Raw genomic sequence first — 21383 nt, forward strand, 5'->3', positions numbered from 1 at the left:
CAGTCAGTCAATTTATGGTAAATGTAGCTTTAAAGGAGTGTAAAATGTGATACAATGTAAGGTATTAAACTTGAAAAAGCACTGACATGGTTGGTGCCCTTTTTTTTAGGCCCTTGACCCTGTTTTGTATGACTTCTTTTATTTTACAAGGTTTTCAAATGAATTTCAAAATCAGTAGCAATCCATGGCCACATCTGGGCATTTAGAATCTGGACAAGGTATATTAATGAGACCTGGTACTCATGGTGTTTTTGAAAATGTTGACCAACCAGTGGAACCGGTGTACAGCGAGTATGCACTTTATGTACCTTAAAAAACTGCTCAGGGCGGAAAACCCGCAGGACCAGTGTAAGGAACTTGTGGTAAAGCCCCGACTGTAACTGTACATTAACTGCACCACCTTCACAGAGAAGTGATCCACTAACACAGGATAGTCTGTCTTAAAACAATAGTCAGATGCCCATATGGACATTCAAACATTTTTTTCTTGCTGTAATCATTCCTCCTGTTCATACTGACCATTAGACAATTTCCTCCAATGTTAGTTATGGAGGACAAAATCTACAGTCCTCGTTTTGATCACAAATGTATTTTAACGTTTATCTGAGTGGATATCTTTCACAGTTAGTCTCTAGACAGTGTTTTCATCTTCAGCTCCAAGTGGGAATTTAGTGTTAAAAAGACAATAACTTTAGAAGATATTAAATTTATTTGACTATTTTGGACGGCTTGGGCTTCATATTAGCTTCAAGTAAACTCACACAGAAGGAATCTATGGGGTTTGTCCCTCATCACATTAAATGTGCATTAGGAATGGACAGGAGGAATGAAGGCAGCAAGAAAAATGCGTCAATGTTAATTTGGACACCTGACTATTGTTTTAGGTCAGACTTGGAAATGAATGAGTGTTTTCAGCTTGGTAAACATCAGAACTGAGCACAAGCCAAGATATGATCAGTGTTCAAGCTGTCAGATGTTGGGTAACAGTGCTTGCTATGTTGTAAGAGGAAGTTTACTTAAGGATTTATGCAAATTTGGACCCTAAAGCCTAAACTTGTTTTTGCAGCATAGATAATCCTTCTAAGGAAACATGAAACCTGATTGGTTATGTTCATCGATGGCAATCTTGCACCTGAACTCAAGTGCTGTGATACCAGTCTAATCTGTTCCCGAAACACACAGCGTCATAAATCTTAAGAAGCACTTACTGTATGACTCTTTCCTTGGAAAGAGGTAATGGGAGGAGTACGGAATTTTTCAAATATTTTACACAATAGTCTCTAGCAAGCAATTGGGATGTCAGAAAGAACACTCAAAAGGGTGAACAAACACAATTCACTCTCACATGTAGATACACAAAGACCACAAACCACAAGTTTAAAAAACTCAATTCTTTTTATTAAACTTCTATCTTTATGCAATCTGTATATATAAAAGTTCTAAAGCCATCAGCCTGAGACTAAGACAGACAGTGAGGCGATCATGTGTTTCAGTTTAGTCCTCATTATTCATTGACCAGCGGCCTGTTTGACACAGACATACGTTAACAAAACCGTATAAAACAGGAGACATGATGAACACAGAGTGACAGACGAAAAGGACCACACAACGATTTCTTGTGCGGCCGGAGTGATAAGAAGTAGTCCGTGTTGAGACGAGCTTGTGGACCTTGTTGAGAAGGAGTAAGCAGAATAAATAACATTAAGTTGGTTTGCCCACAGTTTAGGCTGCAACAGTCTCTCTTTTTTTGTGCTCCACTGACAAATGACTGAACTTTAGCACCAGGCCTGTTGTTTTTTTTTTTTCTCTTTCTCTCTTTTTTTTTTGAGAGGTGGATGTGAAGAAGACGTGCTGGGGCAATGGCATTTGCAGCTGTTCCCACAGTGTGTGCATTTATTGTACACTGCATGCATTTCCCCGTTCAAGTGTAAAACTACATGTGTGAATGTGTGTGTAATACTATGTTCATTTTTTTTTTTTTTGAGTATGTAAACCATCATCTCATTTGTTAATAAACATTTATCAACCACATACGAGGAATATTTTGATTCATGATTCTGAACATAGAATCTTTTTCCATTATTATTATTATTATTATTACCTTTTTTTTTCAATTCTCTTAAATACAATATTTTACATGTCAGATTAAATACGGCTTAGTGTGCATGAGTGTGTGTGTGTGTGTGTGTGTGTGTCCTGGGGCCAATATAGTGGATCTTTTTTTCCACTCTGTGCTACTGGCACTGTTTTCTGTGTTCTGCGATGTAGGGCTGGGCTCTCTGCTGAGAAACGTATACTCCACAACACCTGCGAAGACCCACAGATAAGGTCTGTGCGCACGTGTGTGTTCAGTCACTGTCACTGGTCTCGCTGCTGGGGTCGCCTTGCACCTTGCTGCGGTGCTGCATGGCACGGTGGTATGCCACTTGCACTGACTTGCGTATGTTCGATTTCCTGCCCTCCAGCATCTTCTCCTTGTCCAGCTCCTGGTCCACCCCGAGTGGCACCAGCTTAGAGCGCGGCAGCCACTGCCTGCATGTGTACAAACACACATACACTGAAGTGTTAGTTCGGCTCCAATCAAACTTTGTTTTTCTGTGAGGTACAGTGAATTTAACCAAGTAAAACAACATGCATTAAAAGCAAAAATAAATGCACAGTGAAACTTAACATACACACACACCAGTCCTGATATAGATGATAGCTTTTTGAAGTGTATTGAAATTATTCTAAAAGGCATAGCAGGCCTTTGAAAGATAAACAGGAGGATTAAGTTCCTGGTTCTTCAAAAGACAGATCACCCATACTTCAGCAGGTATCAACTGAAAGCAGTTGAACTCTGTGTTTGTGTTTGACATGCTGCTGTCATTAAGTTTCTTAGAGATTTTTTTTCTTTGAAATTTGAATGCATGTGATTACACACAGTGACCTAAAATACAATGTGTTTTTTCCCCTCTTCTCTAAAACCACTCTTGCCCTATTTCTGCTTAACGTTCTGTCATCTGGCACTGCAGCACAAGGAGCGCAGCTTCCTTTGCACAATTGACACAGAGCTGTTTGTGTGCACGTATTCAGTAAAATGAGGCTTTCGCTTTGTCAAGCGTTTTGCATTGCTTCATAATTTTTGAAGAACACATTAGAGAGAGAACAATCAAAGACGATTATTGACAATATGATACAGTAGAACGATGCATGAACACAAAAAGATGAGACGAGATGAACCAGAGCACTGACCAGGTTCTCTTGTTGTCAAAGAAGAGGACCAGGAACAGGTGCTCCCTGGCCTCCTGGGTCATTTGCTCCCCTAGTTTTAGTACATCCAAAGGTGGGACAGGGATTGGGACACCCCGGTGGAACACCCCCTCCCTGGGCATCTTCGGGTCAATTATCTGCAGGCAAACAATGGCAAAAAGAGGGTTACACATACAGCTATGAACCTACACAATGTCCTTATGTGAACTTTGGTCTACGCCATTTGCAGCGTGCACTTGTGTCTCACCAGAGCAGGATATGAAGGATAGCCCCTGCACTTGGCCCAAACCAGGTCCAGAGCCTCCAGGGAAGAATAGTCATCAGAGGTCATCCAACACCCTGACCTGGCCCGACCACGCACCACTTAACGGTAAGACCACAGAAAAAGGAACATTCATCATTATGCAACCTCTTTTGTAGCTCAGAGGTTATGGCCATAATCACATTGAGATGTGTTTATATAAGGAACATCCCTTTTCGCTGAAACTTGCAAGAAACATTTCAACATTTTGTGAAATGACTTGATGAGAGATGGGTTGGGTGTCATGATTTAAGCATGGGAGTTCACATGATGAATACGGATCTTGGCATTTTGTTTTATGAGGCGTCATTTTCACTCCTTACAACAGGCAACAAGTCATGTTAAAGCAATGACAAGTAAGCAAAATTGTGAAATGTGACATTTATGTTTTATTTTCAGCTTTTTCCTTTGTTCTTTGTTTTACTGCAAACTATTGCAATATCAACCACAGACTCAAAAATAAGTGTCATGTCATCACGCTATTTTGATCTTAAAGGCCAATTTCCTGTTTATTAGTACTTATTAGTACTATCCATGGTGACAATGTTGAGATTGTTGACACATATAAGTATTTAGGAACTGTGTTCGACTCCAAACTGAAGTTTGATGTTAACACTGAGAGAGATTCACCTGCTAAGGAAGTTAAATTCTTTGAATGTGTGTAAGGACATCTTATGTATTTTCTATCAGTCTTTTATTGAAAGTATCTTAATATTTTCTTTTATTTGTTGGTTTGGGGGTCTCTCTGTCAAGGACAAGAACTGCCTCTACAATATTGTGAAAGTCTGTTCTAGGATAAGTGGTATCCGGCAAAGAGACTTGCGTTCTCTGTGGGAGAGGCATTGGGTCAAAAAAACATAGATAAGAAGAAAAAGAGAGTTTCCCAACCCGACCACATCCTGTCCTCTGACTTCATTTTAATGCCCTCAGGCCGTCGTTTTACAGCGCCACTTGTGAAGACAAATCGTCTCTCAAAATCCTTCATTCCTTCTGCCATCAGGCTGTTAAACCTTGATAGCAGTGTGTGGAAAGAATAATATTTCCATACTCGTTGAGTTTTATTGTCTTAACTAATCATTCTGGGGCTTGTTATTGCTGGGACTAGGATTTTACTTATTTCTTATGTATCTATTTATTGTTCATTTATTTACATGTCTGTGAGTACCTGTGTACTGACGGTCTCCGGCATAGATCTGTCTGTTATTTGTTTGTTTGTTTTTTGTTTCTTATGCATGGTCTGGGTACACTGCCAAACTGAATTAATTGCCCTTTCAGGATAAATAAAGTTGTCTGAGTCTGAGTCATGGTCAAATAAAAGGAGTTTTTCCTTTCTAGGAATGGATTTTGGCATGGATTGAGGAATATCATAAATGTAAGGGGAAGTCTCAAATATTACTCAGGATATGAACATCATTAGTAATCTTTCCCATGATCTTTAGAATTCTGAGTCAGATCAGATCACATGAGAGATGAATACAAACGTCTTGGTCTTCATGGTTACAGACTCAAAGATGCTGCAGCTTAACTGTACTGAAATACAAACTACATTAAAACTAATTGTGTATGCGCTGAAACAGGAGATGCATGCATATGTGTGTCTGAGCATGAGAAAATGTGCTTACAGTGTGAAACACTCCGTGATCCTCCCACAGAGTAGGAATCATTTTCTGTGCCAGACGTCTCCTCACTGCTGTCCTCCTGGAAGGCGGAGCGAGAGAACGACGCCTTTCCTCTGCCCTGTTTAGACGGCGTCGTACTGAGCGAGAAGAGAGAGAGGGCTTTAAAGATGCATATAACTTTTTTTTTTTTTTTAACTTTAACAAGAGGTTGCTGGTGATCTTGTTTTCTTGTGGTTTTATACTTGTTTAGGTACAACTAAAAACAATTAATACATATGTAATTAACCACTGTATAAAAGCCATAATACAGTTGAGAGGCTTCTTGTATAACAGTAAGCTCTTTAAAGCTACGTTAACTGATTTTTTTGCCACGTGGGGGAGGAAAAACTTGCTGCGACTATGATGACTCAACATTGCCTTCTGAATTTGACAAACACCTCCAAAAATGTGCTGAGGGAGGCTACTAAACCCACAGAGCTACAGAGCTCCGCAAGCGATCTCTTTCACTTTACATGTAGTCACTTTATTGTTGTTCAAAGAAAAACATTGAATTAGAAGAGCTTTCAATAACATTTTAAAGAATATCTACTCTGCCAAACTTGTGAACATACAGAATGTTTGTGCATTATTCACCTGGTCCTGTCAGAAGCTGCGCTGCTGCTGCTACTGGTTGTGGACTCAGAGTCTGAGCTGGAACGAGGAAGTCGTGGCTCATTTCTGTAGACACGGAAGCTTTCTGTCACTGGCTGGTTTCCTCCATCAAAACCGTTACTTGGCAAACCTGAGGAAAAGACAGAAAGGGGGAGAGGGAGAGGGAAGTGAGTGTGTGCAACTTAACAATTGTACATCTACTATGCATTTGTCTACAGTACCTGGCAGCAGGTCATCATTGTCACTGTCACTGTCAGAGCTGGAGCTGCTGTGTGGGCTGCGCGGCCTCTTCCTCTGCCTGGTTGGTGACAGCAGGGGCAGCTGAGGGGGACCGATAGGGCTGGGGCTCACCCCTGTCCCACCGTAGCCAGCATCCCGGTTCTTGGGAGGGCGTCCTGGCCTCTTGGGGGGTCCGGCCATTTTCGGGTTCTTCTTGGAGAAGAGAACAGACGTCCGACGGCCCACCTCTGGAGCCAAGGCAGATGAGGACACACTCAGATCTTGAGGGAGAGAGAAGTTTATATGTTAAAATGAAAGCAAATGTTAATTATGTACTTACCTTTTACATCATTGCATTATTTTTGGGGTTACTATTACTAATACATTCTCTTAGACGCACCCTTCTCCTGGCTGCTGCTCTCTCCCCCCTCGTCGTGGTGTCCTGCGGAGGATGGGTGATGGGGGAGGGAAGAGCCCCGATCTCCTACTCCAACAGACTCCCTGGAGCCCATACCGGAGCCTCCCTCCCGCTGGTGCGCGAGCTTCCTCTTGATGACACTGATCTCCTTTCTCAGAGCTTTGGCTCTACGAGATTGACCAATGCTGTGCTTCCCTGAGCTGACCTCATCCAGACGCACCTGCAAGTAATGCAGCTGCTCTTCCAGCGGTAGCCGCCGCCTGTTCTCTGGCAGGAGCAGGTCTGGTAGAGGCATGGAAAGAGAAAATGATTAAATGATTAAAAATGTGTGGAAACTACCAAATGTGTGGAAACTACCCAAAGGGTGGATGTGGGTGGTTTCCTGATGTCCTGATGAATATCAGTGCTACCATACAGATTATCACATTATGCTAATTTGTGTAATATTGGCACATGCTGTACCGAATACACCATGTCTGCAAGTTTCACCAAATTAAATCTGAGGCTGTTCAAAATTATTTTAATGGCAGTTAAAATATGTCAAGTCAGTTAATCAAGTAACAAAGGATACAGTTTGGTTTTAAATCAAAGAAGTAGTGACATAAGAAAGTTTACACAAACATGTTCTTAGCAACTAAGCAGCATGAATGACTTGTGCCACCTACTGGTCAAGAGGCTTTACTGCGCCAAAGATCTTTTTTTCTCTAGATTATACACCTGCTAGTTTATTTGGTACACCTCGATGAAACTAATGCAGTATAAAACAATAGGCCTGCAAGAAATCCTACTTTCATGAAGGTTATAAAGTTCAGGTTTTATTCAATCTGTTTCTAAGAGGAATTGATTTATTTCATGGCAATTTTGGGCTCTGATTCATATAAATGGGATGGTCAAATTTATTAAAAACACCTCTCAACCTAATACAATACAACAGCACTGCATATAAAATAAAAATACATAATAACATGTATGAATGTAGGATTTCTTGTAGGGCTGTATCATCCTGCATTGGTTTTTACAAAGATGTACTTATTAAGCTGGCAAGTGAGTGTATTTTTATTCAGCATCTGACCCCAGATACGTCTAATTCTGTTCCAGTGATCATCTTGTATTTCAATCACACTGGTGTGATACTGTGAAATAAAGCACAAGTGTAAAATTTCCTCTGGCTCTCAGCTATATAATGAAGGCCTGCCAATGTTCCTAAATTGTGAAAGTCTGTCATTTTAGAACATATTGTATTTTCTCTAAATCTATGGTATTAATTAGCCAGCAAAATGCAGTTGGACGACCTACTAGTTCTTTGTAGTTCTTTGAGCCAAAGATCAATTATTTGAAATATTTTGCCTCTCACCTATTTTTTTGGTGCTAAAGGGAAATGTTTTGGTTGCCAAAAACTTCCCAGCCAAAGTGAGAGAAGGTCACTTACCATCTTCATTAGAAGATAATGGCCGGTCTCTTTCTCTGTCCCTGTCCCTGTCTCTCTCCCGCTCTCGCTCCCTTTCCCTCTCCCTCTCTCTCTCTTGGTCACGCTGACTGTCTGGGCTCGGCTCTCTGGGGAGGTGCATGCCAGTCTCATAGTCGAAGCCTATCCGTTCAGCTTGGCGCCTGGCGGTTCTCATGACGGCCCCGCCCATCTCTCTGAGCCGCAGGGCAGCGCGGTAGAAGACGGTGTCCTTGGCATTGTACTTGAGGCAGTTGTTGACAATGAGACCAAAATCGGCCTCAAAGGCCTCAAAAGTGAGGTAGCGATGGGACTCCAGCAGGTTCCACATGGTCTGGAAGTCCATTGGAGTGTCAATGTGGTCCAGGTAGTCTGGCACCTGGATCGTAGGGGGTAGAGATCAGTGTCATATCTATCTATTGAACATCATAAGTCTTAATTGAAGACATCACTTTGGCCTCTCAGAAACTGTGAACGCCATTTTTAACATAACATTGACTAAACAATCAACTGATTAATTGAAAAAAGAATCGGCAGATTAATTAATTATAAAAGCAATAGTTAGTTGCAGCCCTATTATCTATTGCCAGACATGAAGTTATAGGTCAAGAGTACAGCCTGAACAATATTCAAGTTTCAGGCTAATACTTAAATGAAATAATATGAGATAATGGCCGACATAACGGCAAATGATTTTCACATAAAAACACAAATATTTTTGGCAAGGTTCCCTCAAAATGTGTCATTAAAGAGTTGTATGAAAGATTTTGAAGCAGCACATTTTACAAATAAATATAACAATATCCAAAGGTTCAATTTATTCATCCATTACAAGGGTATTATAGTACTGCCATCCTAATCAACCAAGGCTGATTACAAAAACGCAGGAAATAAATATCCACCTAGATAAACCATAGATAAAAACAACACATAACTATATATCAATAAAAACTGTTAAAAGCATCCAAACAACAACATAAAAGTAAAATATATTTTTTGTATTAACAATTTATAAATAATCATTGAAAATAAAAATGTAAATGTGATTTTTTTGTTTAGACACATATATAGTAATTCAAATAACTGGAGGAGATAAAAATAAATACACTAATGTGATCGGATATCAAAACTCACATTGATATGACAAGTGGACACATATCTTAAGTGAATATGAAAACCTCTTGAGTGTGTGTGGATGTGTGTATTTACCTCTGCCAGGGGTACAGGCTCAGTGAAAAAGTTGTTAGTGTCTCTTTCCTGCAATTGTTCCAACGTACTCCTCAAGAGCACCAGGAGGGGCGTCAGCTGGATCTCCAGCGCCATCTGCTGCACTTTAATCTGAACACAAAGGCGTTTTTAATAGATAATCTACACCTGCTGACTGAATAAATTAACATGGACTTCTATGTTGTGTTTGTGTTTTTACCCTCTACTGCAAATCACATTTCCCCCTGGAGGGACAATAAAATCTGGACTGAACTGAACGGTGTGAGGCTGAGAAGTGTGTGGAGTAAAAACTGTGTGTGTGTGTGTGTGTGTGTGTGTGTGTGTGTGTGTGTGTGCGCGTACACAAATCACATATGTGCCCACACACTCATATGTATAAGTATTAAGCAGTCTGTAGCTGCACCTGACCAGGAATGACGATAACAAATCAAGTCTCAACCTCTGAGACAAATTCAGATAATAAGAGACTACAGAGAGGTAGAAAAATAAAAAATATTAAATCAAAAATCAAACATTGCTTTTAGATTGTATGAAAAGTCTTTGGACCTAAATACTGAAATGGTGTTTCATTGTCTGCACGGAAGTAAATCTAATCCAAAGACACGAGTTGTGTACAAACTGCTGTCCTATACAGGGGTGTATTCCAGAGAGCAGGTTTAGTGAAAACCCTGAGTTTATTAACCCTGAGATGAGGGAAACTCTGAGTTTTCTGTTCCGGAAAGAGAGATCCCTTTAACTCTGAGTCAGTTACCACGGTAACTGACTTGGTGAACCTAACCTGCTCTCTGGCAGGTTTTCTTCAACAGATCCTGAGTTTGTCTCTGTCTGTTCCTGCAAAGCCTGAAGCAGCTGTCATTCATTCAAGCGATATCAAAGTATGTTACAGCGCATTCATTTGTAGAGGTTTATATCAGAATTAATCCCAGTTGTATATTAATTTGTTACACAAGGACTATGTACAGTTACCGCTTTCAATCAATAATAATCTCCTATTTCTCATGGTGTGATTGGTCGCTGCGATGGAACAGTCCTATCACAGTTTTCATGTCATGTTGGAGATTATATGTTAATATTTCTGAGGGAGCAGGATTGTGGTGCAGCTGCAGACTTTAAGATTTTAAAACTAAATGCAAATAAAAATGAGGTTTTTTTAGGCTGCATATAGTCTTAATGTGTTTTAACAGTAATTCAGTGACTGTGTTGATATAAAGTAACTGAATGCTGTTTAGCCAAGATCCAAAAAGATGTCTAAAAATTCATGCAAAGTTTTACCCTTAACGTCTTTTCACCTGCAAATCACTAAATTCATTATTACTGGATCAGACTGTGAAGTTCCAATATATTTTTCTATGTAAAATATGTCTTTATTTGTTTGATTTATATATATTTTTTAATCTTTTTTTTTTTTTTTTACGATATCTTAAGTATCTTTTTTCTACCTTTTTGTTGCTGCCCCCTGTGTTTTGTCCCTGTCACAGCTGAATATATTTAAAATATAATGTAAAGCCTAATAGGCTACACAGTAAGTTTCCATCACTTTATCAGCCATTAAGGAAATTCAGGTCTGGTAAATGATGAATTAACGGACTACGCTGAATAAAATATAGACACTTTTGCCCACTCAAACTCATTGCTCTGTCACTGCTGTTTTTTAAAGATGTTCACAGTCTGCATGCACACACATCAATGTTTCCACCTCCACTGGATTAAAATGGAGACTCTGCCTTTTATTTACCTGTTGCCATGGTGAATCGAAGTATTGGAGCTCCATTGATGATGGCTTTTTTCATTCGCTATGCGTGTGTTGAGAGTTAGGCTCAGAGTTTGTTCAACCTGCTTCCTGAAATAGACCCCAGTTCGCTAGGAGGATCACTGTGTGCTAGTGTGAGGGTTTTGATTTATGTTAGTGACAGAAATAAATCTAATTTGTGTCTCACCGTCTCCCTCTTGAGTTTTTCCCTCTTGCGGATGAGCTCCACCAGCAGCCTGGCTCTCTCCAAGTCGTGTCTCAGTCTCTGCCATGCCTTCAACTGCTCCTTTAAAGCGGTCTGTTTCTCCTCGCTGTCCCTCTGCAGTGAAAACATACGCAAAACCCACAGACACGTCAGACAGCTGAATTATGCCAGGAAACAATTACAGTAATACACACTAAAATGAGCTGCTACGTTTGCTTAACAATTACACAAGTTGCCGAAGGAAGTTGGGTCGACGGCTGCGGTGGGAGGGGATCGATGTGTCGTTGTGACTGCAGGTGGGTTTGGAGTCGTCGCAGCAGAGGTACGCCGTTGCGACTTTGCCTTTTCAGCGTCCAGTAGCTGTGAAGTCGTTGCATGAACTGGCTCTTCCTGGGTACCGTCAAGTTACTGGTGATTTTGCTCAGTCTGAAAAACACAACAAACACGACTTAACTTTTGTACTCTTATGTCTTGAACATAAAACGTATGTGCTTCTTAGAGCTGAGCAGCACATGCAATACAGGTGTAATATGTAGTGTGTACGTACCTGTGGGGAGGTATACATGGCACAGACACCACTGGCGCAGCAGCTCTCCTCTCAGCTAAGATCTTCCTCGCTCTCTTCATCTTCAGCCTGGACTTGGCCTTCGCCCTCTTGGCTCGCTCAGAGCTCCAGCCCTTGGAGTCATCGTCGTGGCCGATGCTGGGCTCATCGTCCTCCTCCAGCTCTCCCTCGCTGTGCGACGAACCCATACTGGCCCCGCCGACTCCTCCTAAAGGTCGGGCTGATCCCGGGGGCGTGTGGATGTCACAGTAAGCAGTCTTGCGGACGCTGAAAGAAGTGCCATTAGCTCCGGTCTCTCTGACAGGCTCCATTTTCATATAGAGGCCCGCCTGCTGGGCACAGGTGACGTGGAAGGCTGTGTAACAGTTGGCTTTGTGGCACTGAATGCAGGCACCTGAGCCACGCTGCTTGCAGATGTAGCAGGTAAGCTTCCAGCGTGCGGGAGGGATGTGCTCAATACTATCGATCGGCTCCAGGAAGACTGTGTTAGCGAAGCAGACCTGAGAAGAAGCAGCAAAATTAATTTTGTTACGAGACCGCAATCAAAGGGTTGGGAGAGTAACAAGGTAACAGACTGACTAGAACTGCTATACTGTACATTAACATTAATGATATTTTTGCATTCTATAATTCATGCATGTAGTGCTATTTATTGAAGCACTTGCAGTTAACATGCAGCTGAACAAGCTGAGAAACCACTGATGTTGGTGCACTACATAGTGTATATATATGTTCTGTAACCTCTATGTTGTATCTATGTATCATCTTCAAGGTCTGGACTGTGTAAACATCAATTATTAATGTTAAATGTTTATGCACAATGAAAAATTAAAGCGACTCTGAGGGAAGGCTGTGTGCAGCACAGATGAACACAGCATGATGCAGAGCACTTCAGTATCTGCATGTTATTTAGTTCTAATCAAGAATACATGTAGTGGTGCATGGCTTCACCTCTGGGATCCAGAGGGCACACACTACATGTGCCCAGCGTGCATCATCAGTCTGTTTAAAAGCTCCTCCCTTGTTGGGACAGAGAGCACAATCCACAGCTCTACTTGGCGACTGGAGGCAGCGACGACATAACCACTGGCCCTCTGGGATATAAGGCACACCATAGCACTCCTGGTGTACCGCCAGGTTACACATGTCGCAGAACAGGATCACATTGCTGTTCTGACACTCGCCGTCGTTACAGATGCAGCAGACAGCATCCTCATCGATTAGGGTACTGGGGTCCGCCTGGAAGAAAGGAAGATGAGATTAGATTTGGATGTTTCAGTGTTAAAATCTGATTTTTTTCCCACACAAGTTTCCAAATTCAGGTACCTTGTTGTGGCTCTCAAAGTAAGATTCCTTCTCTAAGCGGTCCATGAGGTACTCAAAGACCTCCTGAGGGATGGGTGTCACACCATCACGCCGCCGCTTGTCGTTCATGATGTCAAGCCAGATGTAGTCCTCCTCATCGATGTCATACTCTACCTCCTCATCCAGCTCCTCCACAGACTTATCAATGTACCTGAAGTCCAGATTTGAAAAAGAAGAATAAAGTGTGTGTATATGAATACAAACAGTACACAGAAATGAATTGAGAGTATAGGAGTGGCACCAACTTCCCCCTTCTGTACAGAGGGGAAATAATGACAAGAAATAATGTGTAGAACCTACAGTCAAAGTAATTTCCTGATATATGCACAACAATGAGCTGATGAACAGCAAATAAACTGGTGACTGATGGTGTAAATGTTTCAAATATTTATAATTAAGTGGCCTTTGCTCAAACCTATTTCTCATTAAACCTACTGTCTGCATAAAAAAAAGACATGCCTCCTTTATTCAGTCACACGACTACAAACCGCCACTTTTGTAGTCTGATATGTGTTTATTTATTTTCAGTGATGTGTTAGTGAACCACATTAAGGCTGTCTACAGTTATGCACATATACATACATAACTGCTGTGTACCTGTCAATAGTACTGCTTCTAATTCTCATATATGTATGTAATTATTAATGAACCGCTTTGTAATTCTCACCTGTAGTAAGATGACGGCCGAGGAGGGGCATCAGGTCTCTCTTGGTCCAGTTCTCTGAACACCGCCTCAGGAAGTTTGACTGCAGGCCCGGACTGAGCACTGTGATGATGGGATGAGCCATCCTTCTTCTTTTCTTTACTCTTATGCTTCCCAGACTTTGGGGTGGCTTTGCCCCCATTAGAAGACGGGATATCCGGCCGGTCCTTGCCGCTACCTCCTACCTCACTACCTCCAGCTCCACCGTCACTACCGTTACACACCCCTCCACCACCGCCACCAGTACCGGATGGTGGGGCATCCTCTGCGTCACTGTCTTCCTCTGACACTACATCAATGTTCTCAAAGATGCTAATGCGGTGAATGCGTCCTTGAATGTCCAGCTCCACCATGCGCTGTGCCTGGGCATAGGTCATCGTCTCCCTGCTCGGGGAGTGAGAGACCTCTGACCGGTTGGGGCTACCAGGTGTGTTTCCCCCATGCCCTGGCCCACCTCCGTTACCTCCACCATCGTCCGTATCCCCTGACCCTGCTAGTGAGGCGCGAGGAGGCCGCCCCTTCCTCTTCTTCTGTGGCATAGTCTGTGCAGGAGTTGGGTTGTCATGATCATAGTGGTAAAGGTGATACTCAATGCCACTGTAGCTCTTGTAGACCTTACGGCAAGTCTCCACGGGGCATTCGTAAGGGGGCTTGGTGGCCCTCAGATTGTGACAGAATGTCTTTACGTCAAAGTCCAGCCCCATTGTGCCAACAGCCACCGCTGGGACAGATGCTGTTCAGGTTTACATCTGAAACAGGGGAACACAAAAGGAGCACCATGGGAGGATCAAGTTCAGAGATTATCATTGAGATTGCTACTGTCTGACAGTTACAGTTACTGAGCTGTAGCTGCTGAAGACAACAGTCTAACTAGACAAGTCGTGCCTACACTTTGTGCACCTGTTATGGTGCAGTCACGTGACTAAACCTCACTCTCAGGAGACAAATGATGTGATGTTGTGTCACCCAATAACAGGTGCAATTTAGGTAAATATTTTTGCTACTGTTCCTGCCATTATATTCGGTTATCGTGCAACAAACGGCTGAACAGTTTCACAGCAAATTTCAAAGTAGTTTGCAGCCCATGGGTTTAAAAATAACAAACAGGCGAGAATAACAGCGCACAGGTCAACATTTAGCTTGTAACTCACAAAACTAACCACAGCAGTTACAGCATTATAATCCAGCTAACGTTAGCCTTAGCATCTTTCTACTGTTTCCTCCTCAAACAATGAAACATTGCAGCCTAACGCTGTTAGCTAACAGGCTAAGACACCAGCTAGAAAAACAACAACACCACTTTCCAAACAGCATAGCATGCAGAGAATATACATACTACCAGTCGAGTTAACGTTTCAAATCGACTATATGTAGCTTCCGTTCATTTTTCGCTCATTCAGCTGAGAAACGTTAGTTTAATTCGCGTGCTAAATATTAACGTTAGCTGCATTCACAGGGCATACGTTAGCTACAGAAACAGAGATGTCATTTTAACGTAACTGTGTATTTTTTTACGACTAACTAACAACAAATGGTTAAACAACGGAGTGTTTAATGTTGCACATACACTGAAGCCTGACTGCAGCTTAGCGTTAGTTTAGATGACCATTCAACCCGACGCTACAGTGTTTCCCTCCACAATGACCTCACCCTGTGAATCCCACATACTGAGCAACAAAATGACACCGTAACGTCTCATTTGACGAGGTTAACATACTAATGGAGCATTTATGATCCGGTCTATTAGCTATTTCATCAAATAGCCAAGATCTATTAACATTTTTGTTGTCCTCTGAAATGTGCGATTAGACATACATAGCTAGGCATGCTTATTTTGCATTAGGGTTTTAACCTACTACTTCGTGTTTTCACTGTATAGCGGGTTAAGGCGGACTAAGGAAATGCAATCACCCTTAATGTTAGCTTTTAGCACTCGAAATGTGACCCAGTTAGCCAGAAAACGAGCCTTCAGCCGTTTAACGCCACAGATCAGCACTAATAAACACTTACTACTCCACGTTCCTCAAGACTGCGTGCTTCGGGAAACCTCACACCAGACGGAAAAAGGCTTGCAGATCGATTTTAATTCATTAGATTAATCCCAGATGGAGATCGCAGGAAGCGTAGGTACAGTGAAATGTTTTATGAAACCATATAATATCCCGATCATGTCATTGTGTTGGGAATAATTCAGGAACTCGGTTGAACAAAAGGGGCAACCATTGCTGTAACGTTACGCCGTGAGCGCGCGTTGACACATTCGCCACACAAAGCGGGATCTATTTCTCGGCTTTGCCATTAAAATAGGGCTTGTATGCACATTTTAACCACGCCTCCGTGAAAACATACAATATATTTCGCTCGGGATGTATTTTAATGTATTTATTTTTCATTTCTACACAACCAATATTTTGGTGTTGAATGTCGCGAATCTGTGGCTTTGTTTTAAATATGGTGGCAGGATGAAGTGTCTCTGCCTGGCCTGAGTTCACATCAGACTTTCAAATAAGTCCACACACACACACTTGCACATCCTCTATAAACCACTCCTGATTGTGTATTTATTCTATTTATCCTCACTAATATACATAACCTCGTACCAAACGAGGATGTGCTTTTGATAAGATGATGTTCAACAATTTAAAGTGGAAATAAAAACAATGAGACAATACAATCAAGCACAAAATAATATTTATTTCTCTCTCAACATACAGTCTGTGATTAGAGTGCAGCAGGGTAGGGTGGGGTAATGCAGTGGGACATACAGCAGGCAGAAGCAATCCCACACATTTTTTTTTTTTTAATACAAGCTTTTGACAATCAGAGCATATTCACCAGGGGGCAATGTTGTCCAGAGAGAGAGAGGAGCGAGATGAGCAGAGTGGGAAGTGTCAGGGCCTCCTCTGTGCATTTCAGCTCCGTTTGATCACTGCATCCACATGAATATGCCAACAATAGTTATTCCCTCCTCTGCTCACCATCATGAGTTAGCAGCGGGGGAGGTGGAACAAAATATACCAGGTACAAGTGACAGAGAACAGAAATCTCTTACTACTGGAAGTATTTCACCAAAGCAGAAGAATCTGCATAATATCCTATAAAAGTCCAATTCAAACCGAATTGATGGGATAATATACATCAAAGCAACCCCTCCACCACCCCTACACAGTCAAACAAACAAAATGTACAAATATAAACTACAAGAAAACTGTACAATTCACAGCTTGGCAGGACTGGGGTGCTGAAATGTTTCAAATGTGTTGTGGAAATGTGAAATTTCTAACCGTAGCAGTTGTATTGTTTTATTTTTGTTTTGTGGAACACGAAAAGTTGGCCATGCTTGTCAGTGATAAAAAAGTACAGGCGATGAAACCCACTATATACAGTGTAGGAAACTCTTTACCATAAGTTAGAGTTTTGGGAGACTATAAGTTGTGCAAATCTCCCACATCAAGTATCATTTGAATTTTGCAATATATTACTGAAAAGAAAATGAAAAAAGAAAGGAGGCTGGGGAACAAACACATCAAAATTTCAACAAGGCAATAACACTGCTTTATGAGTGTCTCATTTGTTAATTTAATTTGAGGAGGTTTTTTTTATTATTATTTTTAAAGTACCATCTAACGTGAATATAATGCTTAACTGTACAGTGGAATCACCTCAGATAATAGCAGCATCAAAAACAAACAAGAAAAAAAAAAATCAAGCTTTAAACATCAAATAATTATCAATCGTCAGACTTAACTGGTGATTGCACAAAACATTTCACATACAGTGTACGCTGGGTACTAGGACAGCCAAGTTGAAAGAACATTTAGCAGTAGTGAATTCAGAGTTTGCTTGGTGCTGTGTAATGTTTATCCTTTGCTTATCTGTTGCTTGGTGATTTGTAACTTTGTTCAACTTTTCAGCTTGCTCCTGTTGCACACATCAGTGATAAGGCTTGTGGCAAGGCCACGATCAAAGCTTTGTGGAGGGGTTAAATTGCACTTTTAAGCCTCAAGCCTTCACATATTAATTGCTACATTCTGATCAGAACACTACCAGAGGAATATACTGTAGAAAGAAATATGTACAGTATATATGGCTCTGGACACCGCCTTTCCTAGCACACAAAGCTATAACACTGCCAACTCTTGTTGTGCTGTCAAACACATCTGTTGTCCTATGAAAAAGAGGCCGTGTCCAACTGAACCATTTGACCTGAAAGAGTGGATTTTGGCTGCTGGCGTTTTTTGTTTTTTTTTAAATCTTTTTTTTTTTTTCCCTTCTCTCATCAGTCGCACATTAATCATTTGTTTCTGCAAGGCAACGGTACATCTCACCACTATGGCATTCCATCTGTCACAGGGGTGGAAAGTAAACAAGGGTTAAAACATGATTTTATTATTTAAATAAGAGCATATACTGTGTTAATAGTGCAGTACTACAAGGGCATTCACATGTAAACCAAAAACAAAAGTGTTTGTAATGCATTAAAAAAAAAAAAAAAAGGAGACTGCACTCAAGCTACCATCAAATAAAATAACTTGGATGCAGACATGCTTTGTTTCACAGAAGAAAAAAAAAAAAAACAATATATAAATCAATGTTCAAGGCACTACATTCCTTCAAATACTTTCGTCATAAATACTGTCCTGTTACGGTTTCTCAAGCCACTGGTTTTTGGATTCCAATGTAGTGTTTGAAGTGTACATAACTGTAGAGAAAGGCAAAATAAATGCAGTAAATAAAGAATATGGTGAAATATGTTTTCGTGACCGCTGACAAAATGTCTTGTATGGCTGAATTTAGTCAAGACCAAAGCTAAAAAGCATTAGGTATTCAGACATACATAACATGTACTGTATAATATACACACATACATCCACACACGCGCACACACACACACACACACACACACACAAGTTACTACAGATATAGGTGTTGTATAAAGAATAACAACACTTGCGTCATGTTATTTACAAGATCAGATTATGTACATGTGTGGCTCCGGTGAACCAGAATAGAATGGAGTTGGACTTTCCGGCCCATATGCACTAACAATTTTTAGTTAGCAGAATAAGTAGTCCTAGTGGTTTTTGGACAGGGGCCATTCTCTGGGTTGTGCATGGCCAGAGGATAGGCTTGGATCCCTGGATTTGCCATTGTGGCGTAGGGCATCATTCTTGCAGCACCAAGCAGGCCTACAGGACCCACAGACCCTACAGGACTAGGCAAGCCAGGCCACTGCTGGGTGTAAAGAGGACTGGGAGTCATCCCGCCATAGGAACCTGCTGGCAAAAGGTACCCAGGAGGGAGCATTGCTGAGGAGTTGGGACCTAGGGTTGTGGGCATACCAGGGCCTAAAGCAGCAGTCAGGGGGCAGGAAAGAGGCAGCTGGAACTTGCTGGGACCAACATGGCATTTCATCTGGAACAGAAGGGAGTTGTTGTACAAAATAGTGCATAGACCTCCTCAAAATTGCATCCAATGTCACAGATCGAAGCACAACTCAAAAACTGATCCTACATCTTCTCACATCTCCATTCCAAATACCTCGTGTGTAGCTGCTCCCATTGGTGCAGCTCTGCCTTCCAGGTCCTGCTGGCGTTTCTGTTGTTTGATCTGGTTCAGGGAGGGGCGCGGCTGATGGGCTGCCGCTACGGTCTCCTTCGTCCAGTCGTCTACCAGTTTGTGAAGGTCATCGGTAAACGTGCCTCTCTTGTTGTTGCTGTTGTTGGTCTGGGCCTGAGCAAGTCTTGTGAGTGGCTGAGGAGATGGTGAGGGTGTGGCCGTGGTGAGAGACGGCTGTGTCTGACTGGAGGCTGTTTGAGCTGTGGTGGTGGTGGTGGTGCTGAGAGAGGACCCTGAAAAGACACAAAGGTCTTAAAAAATTGTCTAGTTCAAAAAATTCAGTCGATCAATTGGCTGCTGTATGGCGTAATTTAAGGCACTTTGGACACAATATACCTTCATGAAAGACAACTTTCAATACTTTAAGAATGGTCCTAATTGTTTTGTTACGGCCGGAGTACCTGAGAATATAACTCCAACTTATTTTAACGTGACACATATTTTGCCAACATAGCAGCCAAAGGATTACGACATAGATGACTTTCATGAGGAATTATAAACAAATGAAATGTTTGTTATGCAAGCGATGACAAAATTCAGCAATCAAGACATGTAGGCACACTGCCATGCAAAACAACGACAAAAAAACGTAAATTAAAGTAACAATCTGAAAGTACCCACAATTTCAACAAGAACTGCCACATTTTCAAGTGCCAACACAATAAAGAGAAAAAAAAACAACACAAGTGCACATACAAACATACGGACTAAAATAGTAGACAGAGTAAGAAAGACAGAGAGTAAGAAAGTAAATGAGATAGTTACTACTATTGCGCTCTTTGCCTAGACATAGTCGTTTCAGAGTGGACCCTATAAAAAGGTAAAACAGCACAAGACAGAAACAGTTAGGCCAGGACACACTGCACACCACAGGTATGTGGACAAGCTGCTTCAAAAGCACACTCAGCTATCAAAACAATTGGGGAGAGAGAAAGAGGAGAGGAGGACAAGGGGTTTCAAAATTTGTGAGGACTGGAGGAAAGAGCCTAGGTGTTCTTTTTAATATGGGCAATCATTGGAAAAGTGGACAATTACAAGTGTTTGGACAGAAATCTGGTAAAATGCGGTCACTGTCGTCTTAATCACCTTGACAAATAAATCTAATAATTTAGATTTGGTTGTAAAATTTAGTAAATTATGAATTATTAGTCCATTTGTTGTTAAGGAGAGACAGTAACAAGATAATGGTGTTTTCTAAGAAAGGAAGACTGGAGCCTGGATTAAAAAGAGATCCCTTTGTCGATGTGAGAATGCCTGTGAAACAAAATGTGAAACCAAAATAAATAAAACTTCAAAACTGAAAGAGCACACAGATACTAGCTGGAACTCATCAAAGTCAGCACTTGTCAGAAAACATGCAGGTAACTCAGGAGAAGTGGAAGGAGGGGAAAAAAAAAAAAAAAAAGTAGTAATATTGATGATACAGCCCTTCATATGGCGGAGCAAGTCTCCATCAGTGCACTGCCTGGCGCCTGCACCATGCACGTCTTCTCCGTCCAAACATGAGGGACAGAAAGAGCTCTCCTCTATCTCCTTGCCTATCAGGGAAGGGCTGCGGGGTTTTCTCTGTGTTAGTGTACAGAGGATTACTGACTCGGGCAAAGTGCCTTGACTTAGGAGATGTTATACGATCAAAATTAACAGTGAATGGAAACACACAACAAATAAAAAAAGGATATAAAGCCTTTGGCATTCTCACTCACATGTACACACACACACTTGTACAAACAGGCACACCGTCTTGTTTAAGGTATGACTTCAGGCCCATGTTTGGAGAGAACTAGCCCCCATGTGCTTGTGGGGTCTGTTTTTTTTTTTTAAAGCCAAAAGCACTGCACAAAGCATTTGTATGAGTGGGTGCGGGCATAACACCCACAAATGAATGGTTATGAATGTAACTGTGGTTCTGTGAATAGTGGATGATTGCCAGAGGACTGTGTACAGGTGGGAAATAATATCAAAGTCACTTGCAGCCTGGGTATCGGAGGCCACACACAGAGGCATGTACACCCTAGAAATGTTTCGTTCTGAATCTTCATGCTAAG

General features: G+C 41.5%; 2 protein-coding genes across 12 annotated transcripts in view; both read right to left on the reverse strand.

The window, feature by feature from the left end:
• Positions 1–1376: 1376 nt before the first annotated feature.
• brpf1 (bromodomain and PHD finger containing, 1) lies at positions 1377–15968 on the reverse strand. Of its 3 annotated transcripts, none has more exons than XM_067592652.1 (16): positions 15730–15968; positions 13684–14468; positions 12978–13167; positions 12603–12890; positions 11634–12151; positions 11314–11512; positions 11069–11200; positions 9114–9242; positions 7890–8283; positions 6443–6742; positions 6045–6323; positions 5806–5953; positions 5176–5309; positions 3500–3615; positions 3235–3389; positions 1377–2532 (listed from the first exon to the last, which is right to left on the reverse strand). In XM_067592652.1, exons 2-16 carry the CDS (start codon positions 14421–14423, stop codon positions 2349–2351), a joined length of 3906 nt encoding a protein of 1301 aa, XP_067448753.1. In that variant the 5' UTR covers positions 14424–14468; positions 15730–15968; the 3' UTR covers positions 1377–2348. The 3 variants fall into 3 exon arrangements, with proteins under 3 accessions (XP_067448753.1, XP_067448754.1, XP_067448755.1); XM_067592653.1 differs by lacking the exon at positions 15730–15968 and adding an exon at positions 15287–15699; XM_067592654.1 differs by lacking the exon at positions 15730–15968 and adding an exon at positions 15056–15263.
• A 425-nt stretch (positions 15969–16393) lies between these two features.
• LOC137184714 (serine/threonine-protein kinase WNK2-like) overlaps positions 16394–21383 on the reverse strand; it is a 48302-nt gene continuing 43312 nt past the window's right edge. For 7 of the 9 annotated variants that reach the window (XM_067592643.1, XM_067592646.1, XM_067592645.1 and 4 more), the window contains 3 exons: positions 20104–20148; positions 19261–19571; positions 16394–19134 (listed from right to left, as the gene is read on the reverse strand). In XM_067592643.1, the coding sequence (XP_067448744.1) occupies positions 18772–19134; positions 19261–19571; positions 20104–20148 (719 nt within the window). In that variant the 3' untranslated portion in view covers positions 16394–18771. The remainder of the gene's footprint in view (positions 19135–19260; positions 19572–20103; positions 20149–21383) is intronic. The other 2 variants (XM_067592648.1, XM_067592650.1) reach the window with 1 other exon arrangement.

The sequence above is a fragment of the Thunnus thynnus genome, chromosome 6 (genome assembly GCF_963924715.1).
Source record: "Thunnus thynnus chromosome 6, fThuThy2.1, whole genome shotgun sequence".
In the NCBI taxonomy this organism is placed as follows: Eukaryota; Metazoa; Chordata; class Actinopteri; order Scombriformes; family Scombridae; genus Thunnus; species Thunnus thynnus.

Excerpts from the sequence above, each read along its gene's own strand:
- brpf1 (XM_067592652.1), bottom strand. The coding sequence starts at position 14,423 with ATGGGGCTGGACTTTGACGTAAAGACATTCTGTCACAATCTGAGGGCC. Across the intron at positions 11,201-11,313 it reads AACTTCCTTCGGCAACTTGT|AGGGACAGCGAGGAGAAACA; the intron begins GTAATTGTTAAG and ends TTTTCACTGCAG. Across the intron at positions 9,243-11,068 it reads AAAAACTCAAGAGGGAGACG|ATTAAAGTGCAGCAGATGGC; the intron begins GTGAGACACAAA and ends CTTTGTGTTCAG.